At 33.6% G+C, this 20,508-nt stretch overlaps 4 protein-coding genes and 2 non-coding genes across 17 annotated transcripts in view; 3 read left to right on the forward strand and 3 right to left on the reverse strand.

The window, feature by feature from the left end:
• The window catches only part of LOC139985264 (uncharacterized), an 80,582-nt gene extending 73,579 nt beyond the window's left edge, over positions 1-7,003 (forward strand). For 5 of the 7 annotated variants that reach the window (XM_071999568.1, XM_071999566.1, XM_071999565.1 and 2 more), the window contains one exon: positions 1,143-7,003. In XM_071999568.1, coding sequence (XP_071855669.1) covers positions 1,143-5,925 — 4,783 coding nt within the window. In that variant the 3' untranslated portion in view covers positions 5,926-7,003. The remainder of the gene's footprint in view (positions 1-1,142) is intronic. The other 2 variants (XM_071999570.1, XM_071999571.1) reach the window with 2 other exon arrangements.
• On the reverse strand, positions 6,206-7,043 carry LOC139985271 (cytochrome c oxidase subunit 6A, mitochondrial). Its single transcript, XM_071999587.1, has 3 exons — positions 6,871-7,043; positions 6,484-6,635; positions 6,206-6,381 (listed from the first exon to the last, which is right to left on the reverse strand). The coding sequence occupies exons 1-3, from the start codon at positions 6,971-6,973 to the stop codon at positions 6,298-6,300; spliced, it is 339 nt and encodes a 112-aa protein (XP_071855688.1). The 5' UTR covers positions 6,974-7,043; the 3' UTR covers positions 6,206-6,297.
• A 53-nt stretch (positions 7,044-7,096) lies between these two features.
• The window catches only part of S6kl (ribosomal protein S6 kinase like), a 67,716-nt gene continuing 54,304 nt past the window's right edge, over positions 7,097-20,508 (forward strand). Inside the window, exons 1-8 of one of the 6 annotated variants that reach the window (XM_071999583.1) lie at positions 7,097-7,179; positions 8,360-8,421; positions 8,572-8,666; positions 8,735-9,002; positions 9,102-9,186; positions 9,256-9,363; positions 9,441-9,599; positions 9,677-9,765. In XM_071999583.1, the coding sequence (XP_071855684.1) occupies positions 8,365-8,421; positions 8,572-8,666; positions 8,735-9,002; positions 9,102-9,186; positions 9,256-9,363; positions 9,441-9,599; positions 9,677-9,765 (861 nt within the window). In that variant the 5' untranslated portion in view covers positions 7,097-7,179; positions 8,360-8,364. Of the gene's footprint in view, positions 7,275-7,644; positions 7,782-8,201; positions 8,422-8,571; positions 8,667-8,734; positions 9,003-9,101; positions 9,187-9,255; positions 9,364-9,440; positions 9,600-9,676; positions 9,766-20,508 lie in introns of those variants that run through there. The other 5 variants (XM_071999582.1, XM_071999581.1, XM_071999584.1 and 2 more) reach the window with 5 other exon arrangements.
• Trnaw-cca (transfer RNA tryptophan (anticodon CCA)) lies at positions 10,071-10,142 on the forward strand. Its single transcript has one exon. It is a non-coding gene; the product is annotated as a tRNA-Trp (tRNA).
• Trnan-guu (transfer RNA asparagine (anticodon GUU)) lies at positions 10,695-10,768 on the reverse strand. Its single transcript has one exon. It is a non-coding gene; the product is annotated as a tRNA-Asn (tRNA).
• Positions 12,725-20,487, reverse strand: Bnb (bangles and beads). The gene is made up of 3 exons (XM_071999579.1): positions 20,099-20,487; positions 14,535-15,097; positions 12,725-14,430 (listed from the first exon to the last, which is right to left on the reverse strand). The coding sequence occupies exons 2-3, from the start codon at positions 15,087-15,089 to the stop codon at positions 13,570-13,572; spliced, it is 1,416 nt and encodes a 471-aa protein (XP_071855680.1). The 5' UTR covers positions 15,090-15,097; positions 20,099-20,487; the 3' UTR covers positions 12,725-13,569.

The following is a 20,508-nucleotide window of genomic DNA, read 5'->3' on the forward strand; positions in this document are numbered from 1 at the left end:
TTGTGATGTTATTTATAGTTCTTTTTGGTTCATAAATCTTTTAGAAATATTTCCTTTAAAAAATTCCTAAATTAAATGTTACAAGCAACTGTAACAATTTAAAATAAGCTATGAAAAAGAAGAAAATCAAAGACATAGATAAATTAGTTGAAGTACTGAAGGAGGAAATTTATTGAAAAAATTATCTGTCAAAATCCTGAAAAAAAAATTAATCAATATTTCATGAGTGAATTCTCGACAATTCTCGAATGAAATATCTCCTAAGAAGTAACAATAGATTTTATATAATATTAAGTATTTTTATATTCATTTGTAAAGACAAGTCTATTTATTTAGTGGGTGGTCTAAGATTTTTACACGTTGTATATGCTAGTATATATGTTCGATTTATGCATATATAATACATAAACATACATATATACATTACAGCCATGTTTTCCAATTATCATTCAGTAAATAACACATTGTGTGCTGTAGCTTATTAGTTGATCACTTTGAATATCGGAAGACAAGTACTATTAATAACTAACTTATGACATTATACAATACCATGATCCACAACAAGAATAAGGAACCATTTAAATGAAAATAATTGTAAACAACAATTAGGAACAAATAAAAAACATTTATCGGATGACTCGAAGAAATGCGATGTCCCGTTAAAATTGTTGGTTTTAGCTTATTGCGATTATTATTACGAACAATTTATGTACAATTGATATTATTTCTATAATAATCAAAGAATTAAATTTTCTAAATCATAGCTAAGAATTGGTTTACTTCCGATATGTAGTTAGGCTTTCGAAAAAAATGTGAAATTGGAGTTGTGAAAACTTGTGCAGCTTAGAACATATAAGAGAAATAAATAATTAAAAACCTTAATTTATTTATTTTCATGGTATTTAATTCGAAAATGATATGTTACAGAAAATTATTTTTAAAACTCTAGAGAAACGTTGTTAATCGCTTAAATTATGTTTTTGGCCATAAATTTTATAAGCGAATAATATTACAGAATATATAAAATTTCTTAAGTTATTGCATGAAATTGATTTTAGAACAGCTTAATTTTATATATATCGTAAAATATTTTTAGCTTAATTTTGAAGCAGTACTCTCATTTTATTATATTTACGTTTCAGATTTAAAAACTTGTCGGAAGATGAAAGAGGAAAGAATATCATTGATAATCTCAGAATAAACGCTTTAAATTTGCGTCCGCAAATTGGAAATATACATAAATCAAACAGGACGGAAAGATTCATCAAAGAAGACAGTAAATATATAAAAAAAACGGATGGTGTGACAGCATATGAAACTGCATTGATAAACAGCAATCGAGAATTATTCATACCAAACATATGTTATAAGTTAAAAAATCCATTAGCAACAATGCATTCCTTTGATGAAACTCTAAAACAGTTGGATGAAAGTATTTCCTCGAAAATGAGAGTGGATGAAAAATGCACTAATATAAGAAAACCGGAAAATGTAGATTCAAAGAAAATATTAATGTTTAATAAATATAAAAAAAAACGCACTGAATCTAAATTGAAACTAAATTCTTGTTTTGCCAAGAAAGTAAATGATTCTATAAAATCAAACGATTATAAGAAAGTACATACTAAAAGCATAAAATCGGATATCGGCAAAAAATTACATAATGATAAGAAGATTATAGATATCAAAGTGAATTCTATAACAAATAAAAATACATACTCTAAAAATGAGGACAGTACATTAAATTGTAGCCATAACATTGAAGAAGTAACAAAGATGAAAGAAAATACATGTAAAAGAAAGCTGTGTAGACTTTTAGTTTCAGATAAGCATAAAGAAATTTCAAAAAAAAAAAGAAAAATAAAAGATAGGTTCCGAACATATTTTGGAGATTGTATAAGTATTAGTGAAGATGAACAAGAGCAAAATATTATAGAAGAAAAATTTAGAAAGACAAGAAAAAAGGATTCTGTTGATTCTTGCGAGTCTGGAGTGTATGTTGCTGAAAGAAATATAACTATGACTGCTGCCCATGTTGATATAATTCAGAAATCAAATGAAGATACATTTCGGGGGATCATTGCTAATGTTGATGCAAGTCATAAACCAAATGATGATATATCTCAAGGGACCATTGCTAATCTTGATATAATTCATAAATTGAATAAGAATACATCTCAGGAGACCATTGTCAATGTTGACACAAATTATGAATTAAATGAAAATACATCTCAGAGGACCATTGTCAATGCTGATGTAATTCATGAATCAAATGAAGATACATCTCAGGGAATCATTGCCAATTTTGATACAAGTCATAAATCAAATAAAGGTACATCTCAGGGTACGATTGCCAATATAATTCAGGAATCAGATGAAGATACATCTCAGGAGACCATTGTCAATGTTGACACAAATTATGAATTAAATGAAAATACATCTCAGAGGACCATTGTCAATGCTGATGTAATTCATGAATCAAATGAAGATACATCTCAGGGAATCATTGCCAATTTTGATACAAGTCATAAATCAAATAAAGGTACATCTCAGGGTACGATTGCCAATATAATTCAGAAATCAGATGAAGATACATCTCAGGGGACTATTGTCAATGTTGATACAATACATGAATCAAATGAAGTTACAGGAAATACAAATAATAAAGCTACTAATCAAATTGAAGATGCAACAAATTTTGTGGAAATTGAATATAATAAATTACAAAATAACACATATGAAAACAAAATACATAATATTGATATAGAGAAAAAAGAATTATCTCGAAATAAGAAGTTCATCAATTTTTCTGAGGAGAATAATATTGAGAAAAGTAAACATGCATCAAGTGTTACAGATATATTCAAAATAACTGAGCAATCAAAAGTTAATGTTTCTACAGCAAAAATAAAAGTAACAACAGAGATAAATAATATATTACCTTCTGATATTTTGGAAATTTGTATCCCAAGTCATAATACAGTAGCTATAATTAAAAATTTTTCTGGATCTGAAAGAAGTAATTTAAATGGAAATGGATCAAATGGAAATGTTCTTAGTATTCAAGAAAGTGACACGAATGCAGATGTTGATAAAAATTCAAATTTAAAAAAATTGTCAGAAATACAAATTAATTGCAATCAAAGTATTACAGAAAAAATATTAAACTTTATTGAAGAAGATAAAAAAGTACAATTATCTTCTAATACAAATAAAACTGATAATGTTATTTCTACAAATAATGTATGTAATGTGAAAAATAATGAGAATGAATTAGCAGTGAAAAATTCTGAATTAAGTATCTCGGAGAAGAAAGACATTCAATCCAATAAGTTACCTCAAGGTAAATTAAGAGTTTTATCTAGTGCAGAACTAGGTGCCAGATGGTGCCCCACACCTGTAAACAATGTTACATCTAATGTTCAATTTTCACATAACAATACAGAAACTCAAACAGTACCTGAAACAATAGTTTCAGTTATTCCACCTGTATCTGAAACTGCTAATCGAACAACAATTCCTAAGAATATGAAGAAATATATGAATTCAACATTTTCACAATCTGTGTATGTAAAGATACGTAATTTAATTCAGAATATACGGATATCTCCAATTAATAATTTAAATTATGATAAATTATTAGATATGGAATTCCAAAAATTAAGAAAATTGTCGAATACTGACGATTTTATTAATCTAACAAAAGGAGTTGTAACTATACTTAACAAAGAAATGTTACTAATTCCACCACTATCATTAAACGAGTTGTTTTATTATGCACCATCAGTCAAATCCTATTATGTCCAAATTTTAAACAAAAATAAGACTACAATAAATAGTATGAATGAATATCAACCTGTAACATCTGTAGGTGTTCCAAACCAAATAACATTGAATCAAAATAAATATTGCAATGCACAAGTACCACAGAATATATGGGCTTCATCTGTACAATCCAGGTTACAATATTTACTTTCTATTTCTTCTGAGCAAAATCAAGCACTTCGCCTCAACATTGTTCCAAACCAACCTCAGCAGAATTTTCAAGAGCAAATAGCCTTACCCTTGCAAAATAATGTTCTTCAAAACAATGCATTAGTAAATCCCATTACTATGAATAATAGCGGCCATAACAATATACATCAACATACTTATAGAATGCAAGTGCATGCAAATTTTACTCAACAAAAAGTTTCAAATGTTAATTTTGCTAAGCAGAATCCAGTAATAGGTATGCATGCTAGGCAAAGCTATCCCTTGCAATATTCCTTATTTCCACCTACTGGAAGAAATCAGTTAGGAGGAGTACATACTTCTGTACCAGTTACAAATGCATCATCTATGAACCAACAATATGTTTCATCTGTTTTTATACCACAAACAAATACATATTGTAATGTAAATGTACCAAATTATACCATACAGCAAAATATGAACTCAACACATATGTCACAGGGAACTCAGTTACAAGGTGTCTCACGATCTGTATCATCAAATCGTAACATATCACAACCTGTACAAACTATGGTTGCAATGAATATATCACATTCTGTACCAAAAAATTCACAACACATTGAACAGAAACATCAAAATGTAATTCCTCAAAAAAGGATACCAATGGAAGCTCTACAAAATCGTACATTTGAACAAGTAGCATCACCTCAACAATTAAAGAAAAGTACACTCAGACGATTAAAAAAGAAAGAAAATCTGCAAGTTTCACTAGAATCAACAACAAACCTATTCGATATATTGAAATATATCTCTGATATCCAAAAACTTATATTACTGAAACAACTAGACTACTATTTTGGTTGTACCACTTGGTTACAACAACAGTTTACATCAGAAAAATGGGATGAAATTTATTCACAGAGATCTGCATTACTTCATTTCCAAACACTCCTAAAACATCTAGTAGAAAAAACAATAAAAAACCTTTTACCAGATAAATCTCATACAAATATACTTAAAAATATTGAAATTGATGTTCCAAAAGTGATACAAATAACAGTAAAAGAAAACAATGGAATATGTTGTCAAGTTGAAGCATCTAAAAGCAACCAAGAACAGTATAATGCAATGAATATTAAACAAAATTGCACAAATTATAAAGAAAATTCAAATGTTACAATAACACAAAACCAATGTGAAAAAGAACAGGAAATAACTGATAATTCACAGACAAACAGTTCTTCGATTAAGCAGAATTTACAAAGTCATCAAACATCAGACGTTGATGTATGTCAAGAGAATAAAGTGGGAAAGGAACCAAACAGCTCTAGAAATATATATAATTCAAATACCAAAGAACAGAATTTAGATGAGTCAACAAAAATAACTGAAAATATTCCTGAAATAGTCAAAGAAAAGTTATCAGCACTATCAAATATGAAATTGGTTAACAAAGATATCCTGCAGCAGTTAAATCCTCATTTAGTTACTGTAGAAATTTCTTCTAAGAATGATCAAGTAACTGTTGTTAATAGTTATGCTAATAGTGAAAATATACCAAAATCCGAAGAACCTGAAGAATATCAAGAACATCAACACTTAAAAGGTACTATTACTGATGACTTAACAGTATCTTCATTCAAATCTCCAAATAACATTGAATATTTTAATAATAAGGAATCGCACAATGCTTCATTGGAGAGATCTCCCACAACTTATATTAAGGATGTTAGAAGTATATCAATGGAAGCATATTTAAGAATTGGTGTAACTAATAATGTTCCTACAAATACTATAGAAGAAAATATTGAAGAGGAAGAAATTAAAATATGTTTATATTGTGGCAAACCTAGTACTGTAGCATGTATAATTTGTTTAGAAGCTAAATATTGTTCTAAAGAATGTTCTCAATTGCATTGGGGAGATCATTATAAAGATTGCTCACCTGTAGAAAGAAGTATGTCCTTATAATTGAAACTTAGTATTATTTATTATCTTATTGTCACAAGAACCTACAGCTACACAGCTACACAGCTATAGTTTTGTGTTAATCAGTATTGATGTCTTTGCTTAGAATATAAGGATATTAATATAGATTTTCTTTATTAATGTTATAAATTATTATTTTTGACAAAAAAATGAACAGATGTCTATTGTATTTAAATATAAAAAATAAACGTTAAAATAATAGTTGAATTGTTTTTAACATATAATTATAGATATATGTGAATTCTGATCAACTAAATATATATACACTTCACTAAATTCAAATTTATTTTGTTTTTGTGTTTTCAGCAATACAGATTAAACACATACAAACTATATACTAATTCTATTAAATAGTTACTCTTCGTAACCAATACCAGGTACATAATTTTTTTTCGTATTATGAAAGAGTGAATGTTTTCCATCCATCCATGGGAAAGCCTACACAAAGACAAAAATGATTAAATCCTGCGACAGTATTTAGTACTTTTGCAACTATTTTAGTATTTTTAATTATTTATTTTCTTCCTATTTAAATCTTACCTTATTCATTATTTTCATATATGGATAATGAATGAACTCTGGAGGTGGTTCATGACTTTCTTCACGAATTTTGATATAACAATTAGCCATACAAACTCCCAATAAAGGAACACCCACAAAATAGGTGATAAGCTTAAATATTTTAACAGTATCTAAAATCAAGTGGAATGGCAAATTATACTTATGTAACCATAGATTTCTAACTTTTAATAGAATTACAAATTTTCACATTAATACTAAAACAGGATATAGATAAGGAGTACTCTTTATTTCAGATTTTGTAATAAAATACGCTTAGATGAAGTAAAAAGTTTAAAGAATCAGAAATCTTTCATTTTCACATTTTTGTCATTAAAAATCTTGTAAATAGAATTTTTTATAGTTTACCGTTGGAAACTGGATGTTGACGTTGATCCACTGTTTTTATATATTCTGCCATACCCCGCGTGAAAGTACGGCCAAATTGACCTACCCTTAATATCTTCGACATTTTGTGTGGAAGAGGAGTAGAATGCAAGGAGGAAGTACAGATACTGATTTTGTTCAATTACATCACACATGAACATACGTCTCAATTTTCAGCGTAATTATTTTATTTCTCTACAGATGTCGCTCAATGTTTCTCCAGAAATAAAGTCAACATTACTCGTCGCTGATAAGTTGGTCTACTACCAAGCAGTATCCTCGTCTCTGGTGGTATGTAAATATGTATATGCTATTCAACTATTATAAAAATTTTGAGAAAATTTAAAAGTTTCAACTCTGTTTTCCAGGTTGATTACAATCAATAAGTATGTAATTTAAATAATTAAAATAAATGAAAAGATAGAAAAATTATAAAAGAGAAAGATTGATCAAAATAGTAACAAATTCCATTGAAAGTTTTATGTAAGTTTAATTTGGTGTTTATTCTTTACAATAGAATGAAAACTTAATCGTTTTTATTTCTCTACGAAGAGCAGATAAATATTATTGTTAACATTTTATAAATATTGAATTACCTTTTTAACGTATTTTTATAATTAGGATATTAAAGTTATACATTATTTTCAAATAATGGAAGATAAATTTTTACATGAGTGTGTGTATGTGTATGTACATGCCAGTTTATATGGGAAAAATATATATTTACAAGAAAATAGATCCATTTTCTACGTCATTTATATAACGATAAATCACGTGATATTTTATCCGTTATTTTAATTTCTAATAATTCAAATCGTATGCAGTACTACATATAATATCTGTTTCATCTCTTCTCTTTTCGATTGAAATAGAAAAATTATTTTATTATCAGGGTATGTTTCTAAAGTAATTTAACAGTAATAATACTTAAATGGCACGTTTTAGTAATATTACTTACATACATATATTTAAAATTATGATTAAGTGCAATAAATTTCTTGGTATAATTCACTTCAATCATACCTTGGATAAAATGCATAGTCCTCGGACATTTTAAAATGATTAATACATATTTTACTAATTCAGTGCATTAATAATTATATATAATAGCTAAAATATTAATGTATACAACTGTTTTATCAAAATATTAATTATGATTTGTTTTTGGTGTAGTATCAATTCTTGAAATGCAAAATATACATACATATATATATATGTATTACATACAGCAATACACATACAGATACATAATAATTTTTATAATAATGGTTTTATAATAAATTTTATTATTAATGATAAAACTATATTAATTTAACTAAGTATCAAACTTATTCTGTTCTAAAAATAAATATACGTATGGCACGTTTTATAACGCATTTAAGATAAATAAATGAACGTGAAAGAAATGATTATTTATTATACTTATTCAATGAATAAACCAAGATGTTGAATAAAAATTAATATTTTTCAGTTCGAATGGGTAATTCTATCACAAAAAATAATTATCACAATAATCAGAAGTATACTAGTCAGGTATATATCATTTAAAATTGTAAATAAAACAGGTTATAAATTATAACCTATATGATGTAGATAATATTGTTAATAAGATCAACTACTTATATATAATTGTATCTCAATTGATAAAGATTAATAAATACTATTATAATATTTTTTATGCAGTATAGCCTTAGTGATATAATTGGTGGAAGTTGCATTGGATCAACGCAATCTTCACAGAAAGAAACTAAATCATGGTCTCGTGCTTCTTGCAGAAGGTAATTGTAATATTTTATAATTTTTATGCATTTAATAATCCGTATGTAATAAGTACTTGATTTCATAGCTGGAGCGAAGGTACATTATATGATCCATTGGGTACTTCAAAAACATTGTGGCCTGTATCACGTTGTCAGGCTATGTTTCTTCCAGAATTTCAAATAAGACAAGTATCTCTGCAAAATGCTTATATATTTTTAAGCACAATAGCCAAAGGAGCTTATGGAAAAGTGTATAAAATTCAGAAACAAGATACTGGAGAATTTTTTGCTTTAAAAGTAATAAGTAAAGCTAAAGTGGTTGCAGAAAATGGTATAATGCAGGCTAAACAGGAAGTATGTATGCTTTTAAAATTGAAGGCATGTTTATTTTCATTTTGTACTGTAATTGAATTCATACATATATTCAATATATTTTATTCATATATTCAATAGGTATCAATACAAAAATTGGTTGGTCATCATCCATTTATATTAGATTGCTCTCACAGGTGGCAAGGAAGGAAAACATTGTACATATGTAAGCTTATTGTAATTATGTTATTATTAGTTATTGTTAGATATGTTTTTTAATGTGCATTAATTTTAGTAACTAACTATGTTGGTGGGGGAGAGTTATTTTCATTAGTCGAGCAATGTGGTTCTCTGCCTGAAAATATAGTTAGAATATATGTAGCAGAAGTTGCTTTAGCTATTGGTAAATATACATTGTTTTGAAGTGATAATTCAATATGAGATAGAATTTATATGTTTCTTTGTTATTGTGTGTTAAAGATTTTTTGCACAATGCTGGTGTTGTACATAGAGATATAAAAGCCACAAATGTTCTATTGGATGACGAAGGTCATGCTATAATTATTGATTTTGGTCTTGCAAAGTGGTTAAATCATACAGAAAGGACACATACACTTTGTGGAACTCCAGAATATATGGGCAAGTACAAAAATATACATAAAATATAAAAATTATATAAACTATAACTATTTTTCACTTGATGTATCTTGTTATAGCACCAGAAATATTCAGTAGACAGTATTATGGACAAGAGGTAGATTGGTGGTCATTAGGAGTACTAGCTTGTTTCATGCTTACAAATCAGGTATGTATGATATATATATATTTTTTCTTTTTTCTTTTCTTTTTTCTGTTAATGTAATTTTAAATATGACATGAAATGTACTATCAATATACTAACATTGGAATTACAATCATTTCAATACAAGAAGTAGAAGATAAAACCTGAAATATAGTAGAAAACATATATTTTTAAATATAAATTGATGCATTTATTAAAATCAAAGCGATAGTCTTAATATGCTACTCTATTTTATATACTTTTGTATAATGTTGTACAATGTTAGTATCTGTAGGTTATAACTATCTTCAAAGATAGAGCAGTCCGTGGACTCCGTGGCGCAACGGTAGCGCGTCTGACTCCAGATCAGAAGGTTGCGTGTTCAAATCACGTCGGGGTCAAATTTTATTTTTATAATTTCTTTTTTTTTACATTTTTTTTTTACATTTGACATACGAAATATGAAGTAAATTTTATAGGTTCATTTTTAGTTGAATAAAGATTATATTTATTGTTATTATTTATCATTTTATAAAATCGGTAAATTTCTTTCTATGCATAATATATGGCAGAAGAGCAGTTATGCAATTTTTATGAACTTTTATATTTTATATATGTAGCAAAATTGAATAAATGATCAATTTTCTTTTGGTAATTGGTAGACATTTTTTGGCTTTTTAAAAATAGTAAGTGATTTTTTTTATATCATTTTATCCCAAAATGCGTAACTATTAACTGAGAATATACAATTAATATTACAGAGAGTTTTCTATAATATATTTGCTGTTTTAACATTTAAACTAATTTCTAAGAGTTTGTATCTAAGCAATATTTAATATTTTAATAAGTATTTTTTCAGTGATCTACAATATTAAGGAGTGATTAATAGTGTTAATGATAATAAAAAAAAGGACTGAATTACAGTAAAATTTATTTAGGATCAAAAAATAATTCGCCCCCGGGTGGGCTCGAACCACCAACCTTTCGGTTAACAGCCGAACGCGCTAGCCGATTGCGCCACGGAGGCAGTTGAATGGGAAGTTCTTTTCAAGTCTTTTGTTTCCGCTTCCTATCTTTTGAATGTTAATTTTGTTATATGCCTTTATTTTGTAATTTATTATTTATAATATTTTTTCTATCTTAATGACATATTTTATATAAGAAGAATTACTTTTAATTCGTTGCATGTTATAAGATCTTATGATAGATTGAATCTTATGGTAGAAGTTTCATCGCGGTTAATAAAAAGAAATATTTTTGCTCGTATTTAATATATTTATTATTATATATACTTATACTCATCATTAAACATTAATACATTTTTTTTATTTCTTTTTGAATTGGATACTTTGTTATACATTCAGAATTATTTATTTAAGAATAGTTATTAAATAATTTACAAAATATGTATGTTGTTGAGTAGATCTTTTCTCGAATATTGTGTTAGTATTAGTAACAGTATTAATATATATAATATAATAATAATTAAATTGAATTTTAAAACAATATGCAATTTCGATATGAAACATCGAATCATTACTATGATAAAATTAAAATCATTGTCATTTATCAAATTAAATTATCTATAAGCGTAATTACACGAAACCAAACATTAACTGCGACATCTAGAAAATAACATATGGAATGTTATTGGAACGGTTGTTTAAATATAATAATTAAACACCGTCATGAAACCACCGGTATGCAAATATTTATGCAAATTGATATTCTTATGGATATTATTACAGAAATGAAACCTGAATAGGAATTTGTTTCATCTAGTAAATCTTCTAACGAGTGTTTTGAATATTTCACATATCTTTGCACATTATATATATTTTTGCATTTCCAAATTCTCAATAAATGCATAAAAGTCCGCAGTCAAATTGTCATATGTGTACAGTTCAATTGTTATACGTTTCGTATTGTATCGAGGAACACATAGATGTCGTGGAACTAAGTTCCAAGTAGAGACGTAATTATTTTCCTGTGAACCGTGTCTCGTACACTTTTCGTCGGCCGTTCTTGCGTAAAAGCATGCAACGGGCACTCGAATTGAAGAAATCCAACGAGCGTATCTCTCTGGCTCATTGCAAAATCCTTCGGTGCCTTGACATTTTCGCCGGGTCCACTCACCTCGCGTATCCTCAGTGTTTACAAAGCGTGTTCTCGGGCACGTTAACTTTTCATACGGCCTTTTGATGAATCGACGTATGTGCCACGTCATGTCATGAAGAAATGTCGTCGTACCTGGCGCGACCACCATATCATCGTTAACCATGAGATTCACGCGAATCTTTGACTCTTGTGCAATTGCATTCTCGATAGAAAACGATTCATCGTTACTTAGACTTTTTTTCAGGAACCAGCCATAATACGTAAATTACGACAAAAGTGTAAACATATATTTTACATTAGAAGATCTTGTTTTATCAATGACTCGGTTTAATATTTTAAGATCATTTACTGCTTTGATTTGAGATTTCAAGAATATATTCTGATCAATGATTTAGCTTGAAATTTTAAGATTATATTTTGGTCAATGATTTTTATCAAAGATTTTTATTTTTTCATTTCTATTTGATATCTGTGATCGAATATTCAAAGAAACAGGTTTGAAGTTGTGAATTTTGTAATCTTGTTTTCTCGATGATAAATAATGACATGATTCGAATGAATTGTATCGACTGTCCTCTTGCAAATGTTAATCCTGATGCATTCGGATCCTTCGTTCTTAATTTTGTTCTTCTAATAAATGAGAAGGAAGGATTTTTTAAATTTAAACATAACTAGATGCATGCAAGGAGGGAAAATTGTCAACAACACGTTGTCCACAGTAATAATAATAATTATTATTATAACGATGATAGCAATAATACAAATAATAATATTAATAATAGCGATACTGGTACTAAATCGTAATAATAATAATAATATTAATAATAATAATGACACGTATCTCTAAAAAAAAAAGAAGACAGAGTCGAGCTACATACTAGTTTTATTGGGATGAGGTTGTGGTTGTGGTTCGTGTGTGGTTTTTTGAGAGGAAAAAAATAAAGAGGAGTCTTGGGGTTGGGGGATTTGGGATGAGGATACTAAAATATTAGGGGCCGGTTTCGTCCCCGCGGACAGATCGCGGTGTCCGCCGGGACGAAGAAAAGGATGATTCCTGGCGTGTGCCAAGTCAGATCCTTAAGGGTGACCACGTGTTCCTGATAGGTGATTTTTCTTGTGTCTATTTCTTCTTTGAACACTCGATCGAGTCTTCGTTATCTCCATCATCGTCGTCGTCTTCATCATCGTTGTTCTCATGAATGTTATTCCGATGTGTCCTAAGTTAAAAATCCTTCACAGCCAGGCCGCCACGTGATCATCCTGCCCCGAGTCGATGAATTTTTTCTCTCGGAATCGTAGCGCGCCGGGGGAAGTTTTGGTCCCTGCCACAGAATTGATCGCGCAATCTCTCTCTCCCATTCACACCGATATACACTCTCACTCCGTCTCGTTCTCTCTCTCCCGTTCCCGTTCATACTTCCTCTGACGTACACGCTCTTTCCCGCTCGTTTTGCTTTATCTGGGCCGAACAACTCGCGCATCCTTCTTCATCTTCTTATTCATCATTTTTTTTTTTGTGTGTTTTTTCCTTGTTTCTTCTTTTTCAAAATGTTTAATCCCATTTTTATGTGGTCGATGGTGATGAACGCAAAATGGTCTGGACGAGTGGCGAGCTAGTATCCGCGCTTCGTTCGATGTTATTTGATTTTTTCGGGGCTGTTATTCTTCGTCTTCCCGCCTCTCGCTGCGACCGCTATTTCAATTATTCACTTATACTGTCAGTTCTTGCGGTTTAGGCAGCAATTCGGGCTTGGACTCTTCAGCTGGTTTGGACTCCTGTTTGGAGGAGGACTCCTCGGAGGATTTCTCTTCCTCGCTGCCCTTGCTTTCCTTCTTCTCAGCCGATTTTTCTTCAGAAGATTCGTCTGATTTCGCTTCTTTCGCTTCTTTCGCGGCTTCCTGCTGTTTCTGTGGTTCTTCCTTCTTTTCCTCGGCTTGTTCAGACTTTGCTTGAGGCTGAGCTTCCGCGGTTTCGCGTTTAGCCTGGCTAGATTCGGCTGATTTGGCCGCCGATTGTTCTACAGATTCTTGAACGTTACTGGAAGCAGAGGCTGCAGCAGATACTTCGGCGCTCTTTGCTTCCTTTTCGGGTTGAGCAGTGGCTTCAGCAGGCTTCTCCTCGGTCTTAGCCGAATCCTCGGGGCTGATTGCAGGTTGTTCGATCGCTGGTTGTTCGAGAGGAAGCTGAATCTTCTCGTTCTTGGCAGCTGGTTTGTTCTCTTCTGGGGATTTAGCCTGATCTTGTTGGCTCTTTTCAGCTTCAACAGCTGGCTGTTCTATTTTCTTCTCTTCCGGAGCAGCTACTTCGGCGTCGCGGGTCACACGGTCGGGTTTGTCCTCAGCCTTCTTTTCCTGTTCCTCTTGTGGCTTCTCGAGCTTCTTTTCCTCCGCAGCTGGCTGAGCCTTTTCTTCCGATTCGGAAGCTGCTGAGCTAGCCTCATCGTCTTTTCTCACGCTTGGTTTCGCTTCCTCAGCTTTCTTTTCTTCCTTTGCTTCTTCTTTAGGAGCTTCTCCACTTTTCTCTGCTGAATCTACTTGCTCGGAGCTTTTGCCCTCTGGGACTATAGCCTTCTGTAATATAAACACGATCCAGTTAAAAAAATCAAATTCTATCGTCTACAACAGCAAAGAAATTCAAATATCGTAATGTATATCATAGTAAAATTCAAACTTACAACAACGGGTTGCTCTACTAGAATATCAGCATCAGCCTGTTTCTTTTCTTGCGGAACAACTTGCACTACAGTTTCGTGAGATTCGGAAGCCGCCTGCTTCAGACCTTCTTCCTCCTTCTTGACTTCTTGAGCCTGTTCAGGCTTTTGTTCTGGCTCAGGTTGTTGAGCCTCCTGTGGTTGTTGTTGCGGCTGCAGTTGCTCAGGCTTCTTATCCTGGCCAGCTTCCTCCTTTTTCTCCTCGGGTTTCGCTTGCTGAGCTTCCTCTTTCTTCTCCTCAGCCTTTTCAGACAATTGAGCGTTTTCACCCGCGGGTTCGCTCCTCACGCTTGGCTTCTCAGCTTCGGCAGGTTTCGCTTCGGCAGGCGCCGGTTCAGCGGCCTCCACGTTTGGTGCTGCAACGGCTTCAGGAGCTACTGGAATCCCTGAGTTGCTTGGGTTCGCCGATTTTTCCAGAGGAACTACTTGAAGAGGTTCCTGATTCTCAGCTACGGGCATCGAGAGCACCGTTTTCTGGCCGAGCAGGCACAGTATCGTTATTACGAGTAACTTCGTCATTTTGATATCTGTAAATGAAAACGGAGCTTTTGGTAATTCGTTCTTTTTCGATTTCTATATTAATATTAGAACTATCAGATGGAAATATCCGATTTAGAATTTTGCATATAATTTTTTAAAGAATTTGAACAATTTTTTCTTTGCACTAGGTTTTCTAGGTTTTCAATTATTTGGGGGTCAATTTCTTTGGTACAAACTTCGTCCATATAATTATATATTTCGATATAATGCTTTCATATATCTTCTATTTTGATCTTTTTTGGTACAAACTGCATTTTATACTTATATTTTAAAATTATATTTAACGTTGATAAATTTAATGAACATTCGACGAAAGCAGAGCTTTAGTTCTATTTTTATAATGAATTACAAATATCAAGCTTAATAATCATCCTATTAATTCGAAGGGACAGAAAGTCACGACTATCAGATACTAACGTATATGAAAGAAAATCAAAGATAACATTGTACCTTAATGCATAAATCTCATCGTAAACGATCATTTAATCTCGACCAACCGGATGTAGAACCTGAACTAAAGTTATCACGGATCGGAAACACCGTAAAGATTTAGAAATAATGTCATGTCGGACAGAAAGGTTCTAGCATGTATGGAGCGTAGAGAGAGGAAACGAGGGACGTTTCTCGCAATCTTCCAGTTAGGAGAGCGGACGTGAGTACACGAGCTCCTCTTTCGTACTTGGCATGAATGGAGAACGCGGCCGCATGAATGGACCGCCGATAGACGCGCGAGACGAAAAGCAGGCTGCGCGTCAGAATGTGACATACAGAGAGAGAGAGAGAGAGAGAGAGAGAGAGAGACAGACAGAGAGAGAGAAGGGAAGAATGAAAATTGAAAGATGGACAAGGGGCTGCTAGAGGAATCGGCAGGAGGGAGAGGGACGTAGGTGACATTGAACCGAATGCATTGAACAAGACGAGCGTTATGGAACTAATGACAGGATGCGTGTCCCTCGCGTTCGTTACGCGCGCACATTCGCGCGATTTCTCCGCATGATCGCGTCTTCTTCTTCGTTCTACGCATTGTTCTTCTCGTTTCTTCACGAATGAACGCGTGTCGTATTCGCGTGTTCTTCAACGGATGTTAGGAATAGCTGGAAGGGTGCTGAGAGTATCTGAGATTTCATTGGACAATTATTTTTTCATAGGTTGTACCAGAGGAGATTATATTGGATTGTCAGAGTATTTTGAAGATTTCCAATAGAGGAACTTTGATTGTTTTGGTTACTTGAAGATTTTCAATGAGAAGGTTTCGACGTAATTATTTGAAGATTTTTAATAATAGAAGCTTTGAGTTGAATATTCGAAGATCTTCAATATGGGAATTGACTTCGAGGTGGATAAATAGATAAATAAAAGGAGAACGAAAGAGAATGAACGTTGTTGCGTGCATCGCGAACGGAAAGTGAAACATGGGTGTAACTTCCGCAATAGGTGGAAACGGAAGGCGAGAGAGGACATTGTTTGGTTGGATGGAAATCGAGTCGTTGCAACGATCAAGATATGCCTCAAAAAAAAAAAGCAGAACATTGTTCATCTGTCGTATCGCGAACCATGAAAGTACTAAAAGTATGTATATACATTATCAATCGTGAGTTTTAACTATTTTATTATAAATCTGTCATTTAGAAGCTGTATCTGTATGTACGCGTTGTTATTATACGAGCTTATGACCAGCAGTGTGCCTATATAAACCTATATGCGCATAATCGAACCCGCTTAAGTCTAATTATAAAACATCGACCGCTATCAGGAAGCTCATCGTCGTGTAAATCGATTCCGCTGCGCACATCGGTATCGTATGGTCGTTACGAAGCTTTGACGAGCATCGAGGTATATAAGTAGATACGGTAGAGTGGGCAGACGCGAAACCAGAGACAATCGTCGCGGTGTCGCGTGGACACGATTTGCTTCGCGAGTGCAGTTGGCGATCAAGCGAAACGCAAAACGCTGACGAAACTAAACGCAAAACGTTAGGGAAACTAAACACGCGCATACACAAGCGTTAAACTGGTCCGCGAGCTATGTAACGGAATAAAAAAGAAAAAAAAAGAAGGAAAAATCAAGCATGATGGCATTCTTTCGATTCCATGCCAGCGTAGAGCGACCTTCCGTTCAGGAGGCTCGAGCTTGCGTCCAATCAAGCGGGTAATTTATACAGAGAGGAAGCTGTTCCCGTTGCATGTACAGTCAGAAATGCTCGTTCGCGAACGTTCCATCGTAAAAATCGAAACTGCTGCAACAATGGCAGCGAACAAGCCCAAGGGAACGGTTCTATGTCCATATTTGTAAAACGACGATGCTCGAGGACCGCTTTTAAGAAGAGACGAGAAACTGTTCGTTCACGAAGAGAAAAAGCGGTTGCCGCGTTATCTGAAACACAGACACGCCTTCTGGAGAACGCAACCAACGTGGAATGCGCGCTGAGAAGGTGAACGCAAAAGTCAGAGAGGGAAAACGGGAGGATAAAGGGGGAAAAACTGGGCGACAGCCGCGACCTGAGCGAGGAAAGAGGCGGCTGAACGGTCCAGTTTTTACGATACTAGCGCGCCACTTCGCTCTTGGCGTTCGCCAATTGGTCAACGCGCAGGAGGTGAACCATTCCGTTCTGTTATTACGCTCGTGCTCGACTTTAATTTTGGTACAAGCGATTGCTATCAACCGAGAACTTCGTTCCCGATAAATTTCAATTTTACGTTCTTTCTTCTTTCTAGAATTTTCGTCGTATAATTCAATTTGAAAAATCGTTCGTATAGGCACATGTAGGTTTCATAGAACGAACAAAGATGGAATATTCTCCATATAGGAAAGAGGTGAACGTTCAGAGGCGGCTCGTTGAAGACGAGAAGCGAAATTAAGGGGCAACTATACATTAGCGAGTCGCATAATCGACATTAATAACAATCGTCCAGGCCTGATCATGTTGCAAGCGGACGTAATGGGCCGCAATAAAGTTAATTGCAAATTACTTTGCGAGTCACGGACGTGGAGGTAACGTTTGTACGCGTATATAGGTGTATACACATACATATATATATATATATATGTATATATATTTTGAACGTACGCGCTCGGCATTTTGGCTAATTGCAATTCGGTCAGATTATCATTTGATAGGATAGTACAGGAGAGAGGAAGATGAAGAAGAAGTGGAAGATAGGAAGGGGAGGATCTGAAGTGCCGCAAGAAAATTAAAGTCACGATCTCGCGAGGGATGCAAACACGACGGAGGGATAGGTCGACAGAGAGGAAATGCCTGTGAAAGATGATGGACACCCATTACCTTATCAAGATCATCAGAGATGTAATAATGGTACGACGCTTACAAAGAAGACGGGGTCCATTGAAGTGGTTCACCGCTTCAATGCTTTCTGCTCCTTCTCTCTCTTTCTCTGAGCTCGACTCTATTCTGCGCAACACGGCATTTATTATATCGGCTCTATCCTTTTCGCGATTGTCGATCTAATCTGCGCACATTGAATCTCAACTGGACGGAGAATGCGTCGCAGTACTCGCAGTTAACGCGATCGCGCAGGAATGCCGGTTGTTGCCTCTAATCGGCTCTGAAAGAGGGGTTCCGCTGCCATTTCTCGACGTTGTTTCAATTACCATTTTAAACACTCTTTCGTTCTAATTTTATTCGTATGAAAAGCACGGTAGGAAAATTATGCTGTTTCGAAGGGGAATACCGGAGACTTTTTTTTTAAAGTATCGGATACTAAGAAAATGTTTAAATTGAACGCTGTTTCAAGGAAAAATACTATTAATTTGTTTGAAATTAGCGAAAAGACCAAGTATGGATGTTTATATTATTTTAAATCTTCTAGATTCAAAGTATGGAATGTTATTTTTACGTTTCGTGAATTTAAGTGATGTAATAATTCTTCCAATCGATAGCATCGGAAATATTCACAATTTTGAAGAGTGTCAACGATATCAGAGTTTCTCTGAATTTCTAGCAGCACAAGATGAAGAACGTTTTTCAACTTCTAGATTTTTCAAATAAAAAGCACGAAACTATGATTCTCTAAGTAAAGACACGAAACTACGATATTTTGAATAAAAATCACGAAACTACGAGCATCCATGAGATAAAATAGTAATTTTTGTATAACCCGTTTGAAAGAAAATTGCCAAATAAATTACATAAACGTTACCACGGTACCAGAAACTCGACGCTTTCTACTTTTTAACATTTGTAAAAACAAAATCTACTATATATACGTATAATTTTCGAATATTTCCATGCATTTAATCGTCGAATTTATGCACGCATAAATTCGTTCAATTACGAACGAGAGTTAAAAGTGGAAATACAGGGAATAGATCGTAAAAAATATGAGCGATAGACTGTTCTGAGAGAAGATTCCTGGCAAATTAGAGGATCCTCGGTTGGCTTGTTCGCGCCTTGTGTGTCGCAGCCTTGCTGACGTGCAGATTAAGTAGATTAGCGACGGGTTAATTAGCCGCGGGGAAATCTTCGCGGGTCTATGGAGCAGAGAGGATGGAAAAAGGGTACGGTTGCGAGAGGAGGACAAAAATTACGCAAACGCGCGGTCATACGTTGCGAAATATACGCAAATTGTATGTTCCGACGATTATTCCATTTAGCGTTTCCCTCGCTTTAATCATTGGGTTCGAAGACAGCCATTTCGCGAGACGCGATGGAGCTCTACCTGTGTACCGTGGTCGCTGATATTCTGATTCTTCTAGAGACGTCTAAATATCACGAAAAATCTTACAATTCTTCGTTTCTCGTCGCAACGAAATTTCTATCGAGAGTTTAAAATTTTTGTTTATTCGTAGATGAAAAAAAAGAAGAACGCACGCGCGATGACATCTGGCTAACCCCGAAAAACGGAATTTTAATTATCTAATTTTATAAAATTCGAAGAAAGGAGCGGAGCAGAATAGAAAAATCACGGCAGGCTGTCAACGATAGAGATAGGAACAACCGTGGATTCGATAAAATGATATGTTCTACTCACGTCTTTTTCTCTCCTCCGTAAAACTGGTCACAGCGGTGGCTGGTCGTCGACTTGTGTCCGGTAGACTCTTCCTAGATGCTTCTTCTCCGCTTCAATCGCGGGGGAATTACTCTCACCGATTAAACTGTCGCTCGGGAAGAGACCGGTTCAAGAAGTAAAACTCTCGCCGATGTTATATGTGTTGCACGTTGGTTGTTGCGCGGAGCAGTGAAAACTCCGTGCTGAACAAGAGCAAAAGACAAAAGAGAGTCGGAAGAGATGCCCGAGAAGTAAGTTACCCTCTTCTCTCTCTTTTTTTTTCGCGCGCGTGCGATTACGCTCGTTCGCTCGAGGAAACCGTTTGGTGATATCGGGATGAAGGTTGGGTCGTGTGTCGAGATGGAATCGTCGGGGCCCCGCTTATATACCCA

The sequence above is a fragment of the Bombus fervidus genome, chromosome 3 (assembly GCF_041682495.2).
Source record: "Bombus fervidus isolate BK054 chromosome 3, iyBomFerv1, whole genome shotgun sequence".
NCBI lineage: Eukaryota > Metazoa > Arthropoda > Insecta > Hymenoptera > Apidae > Bombus > Bombus fervidus.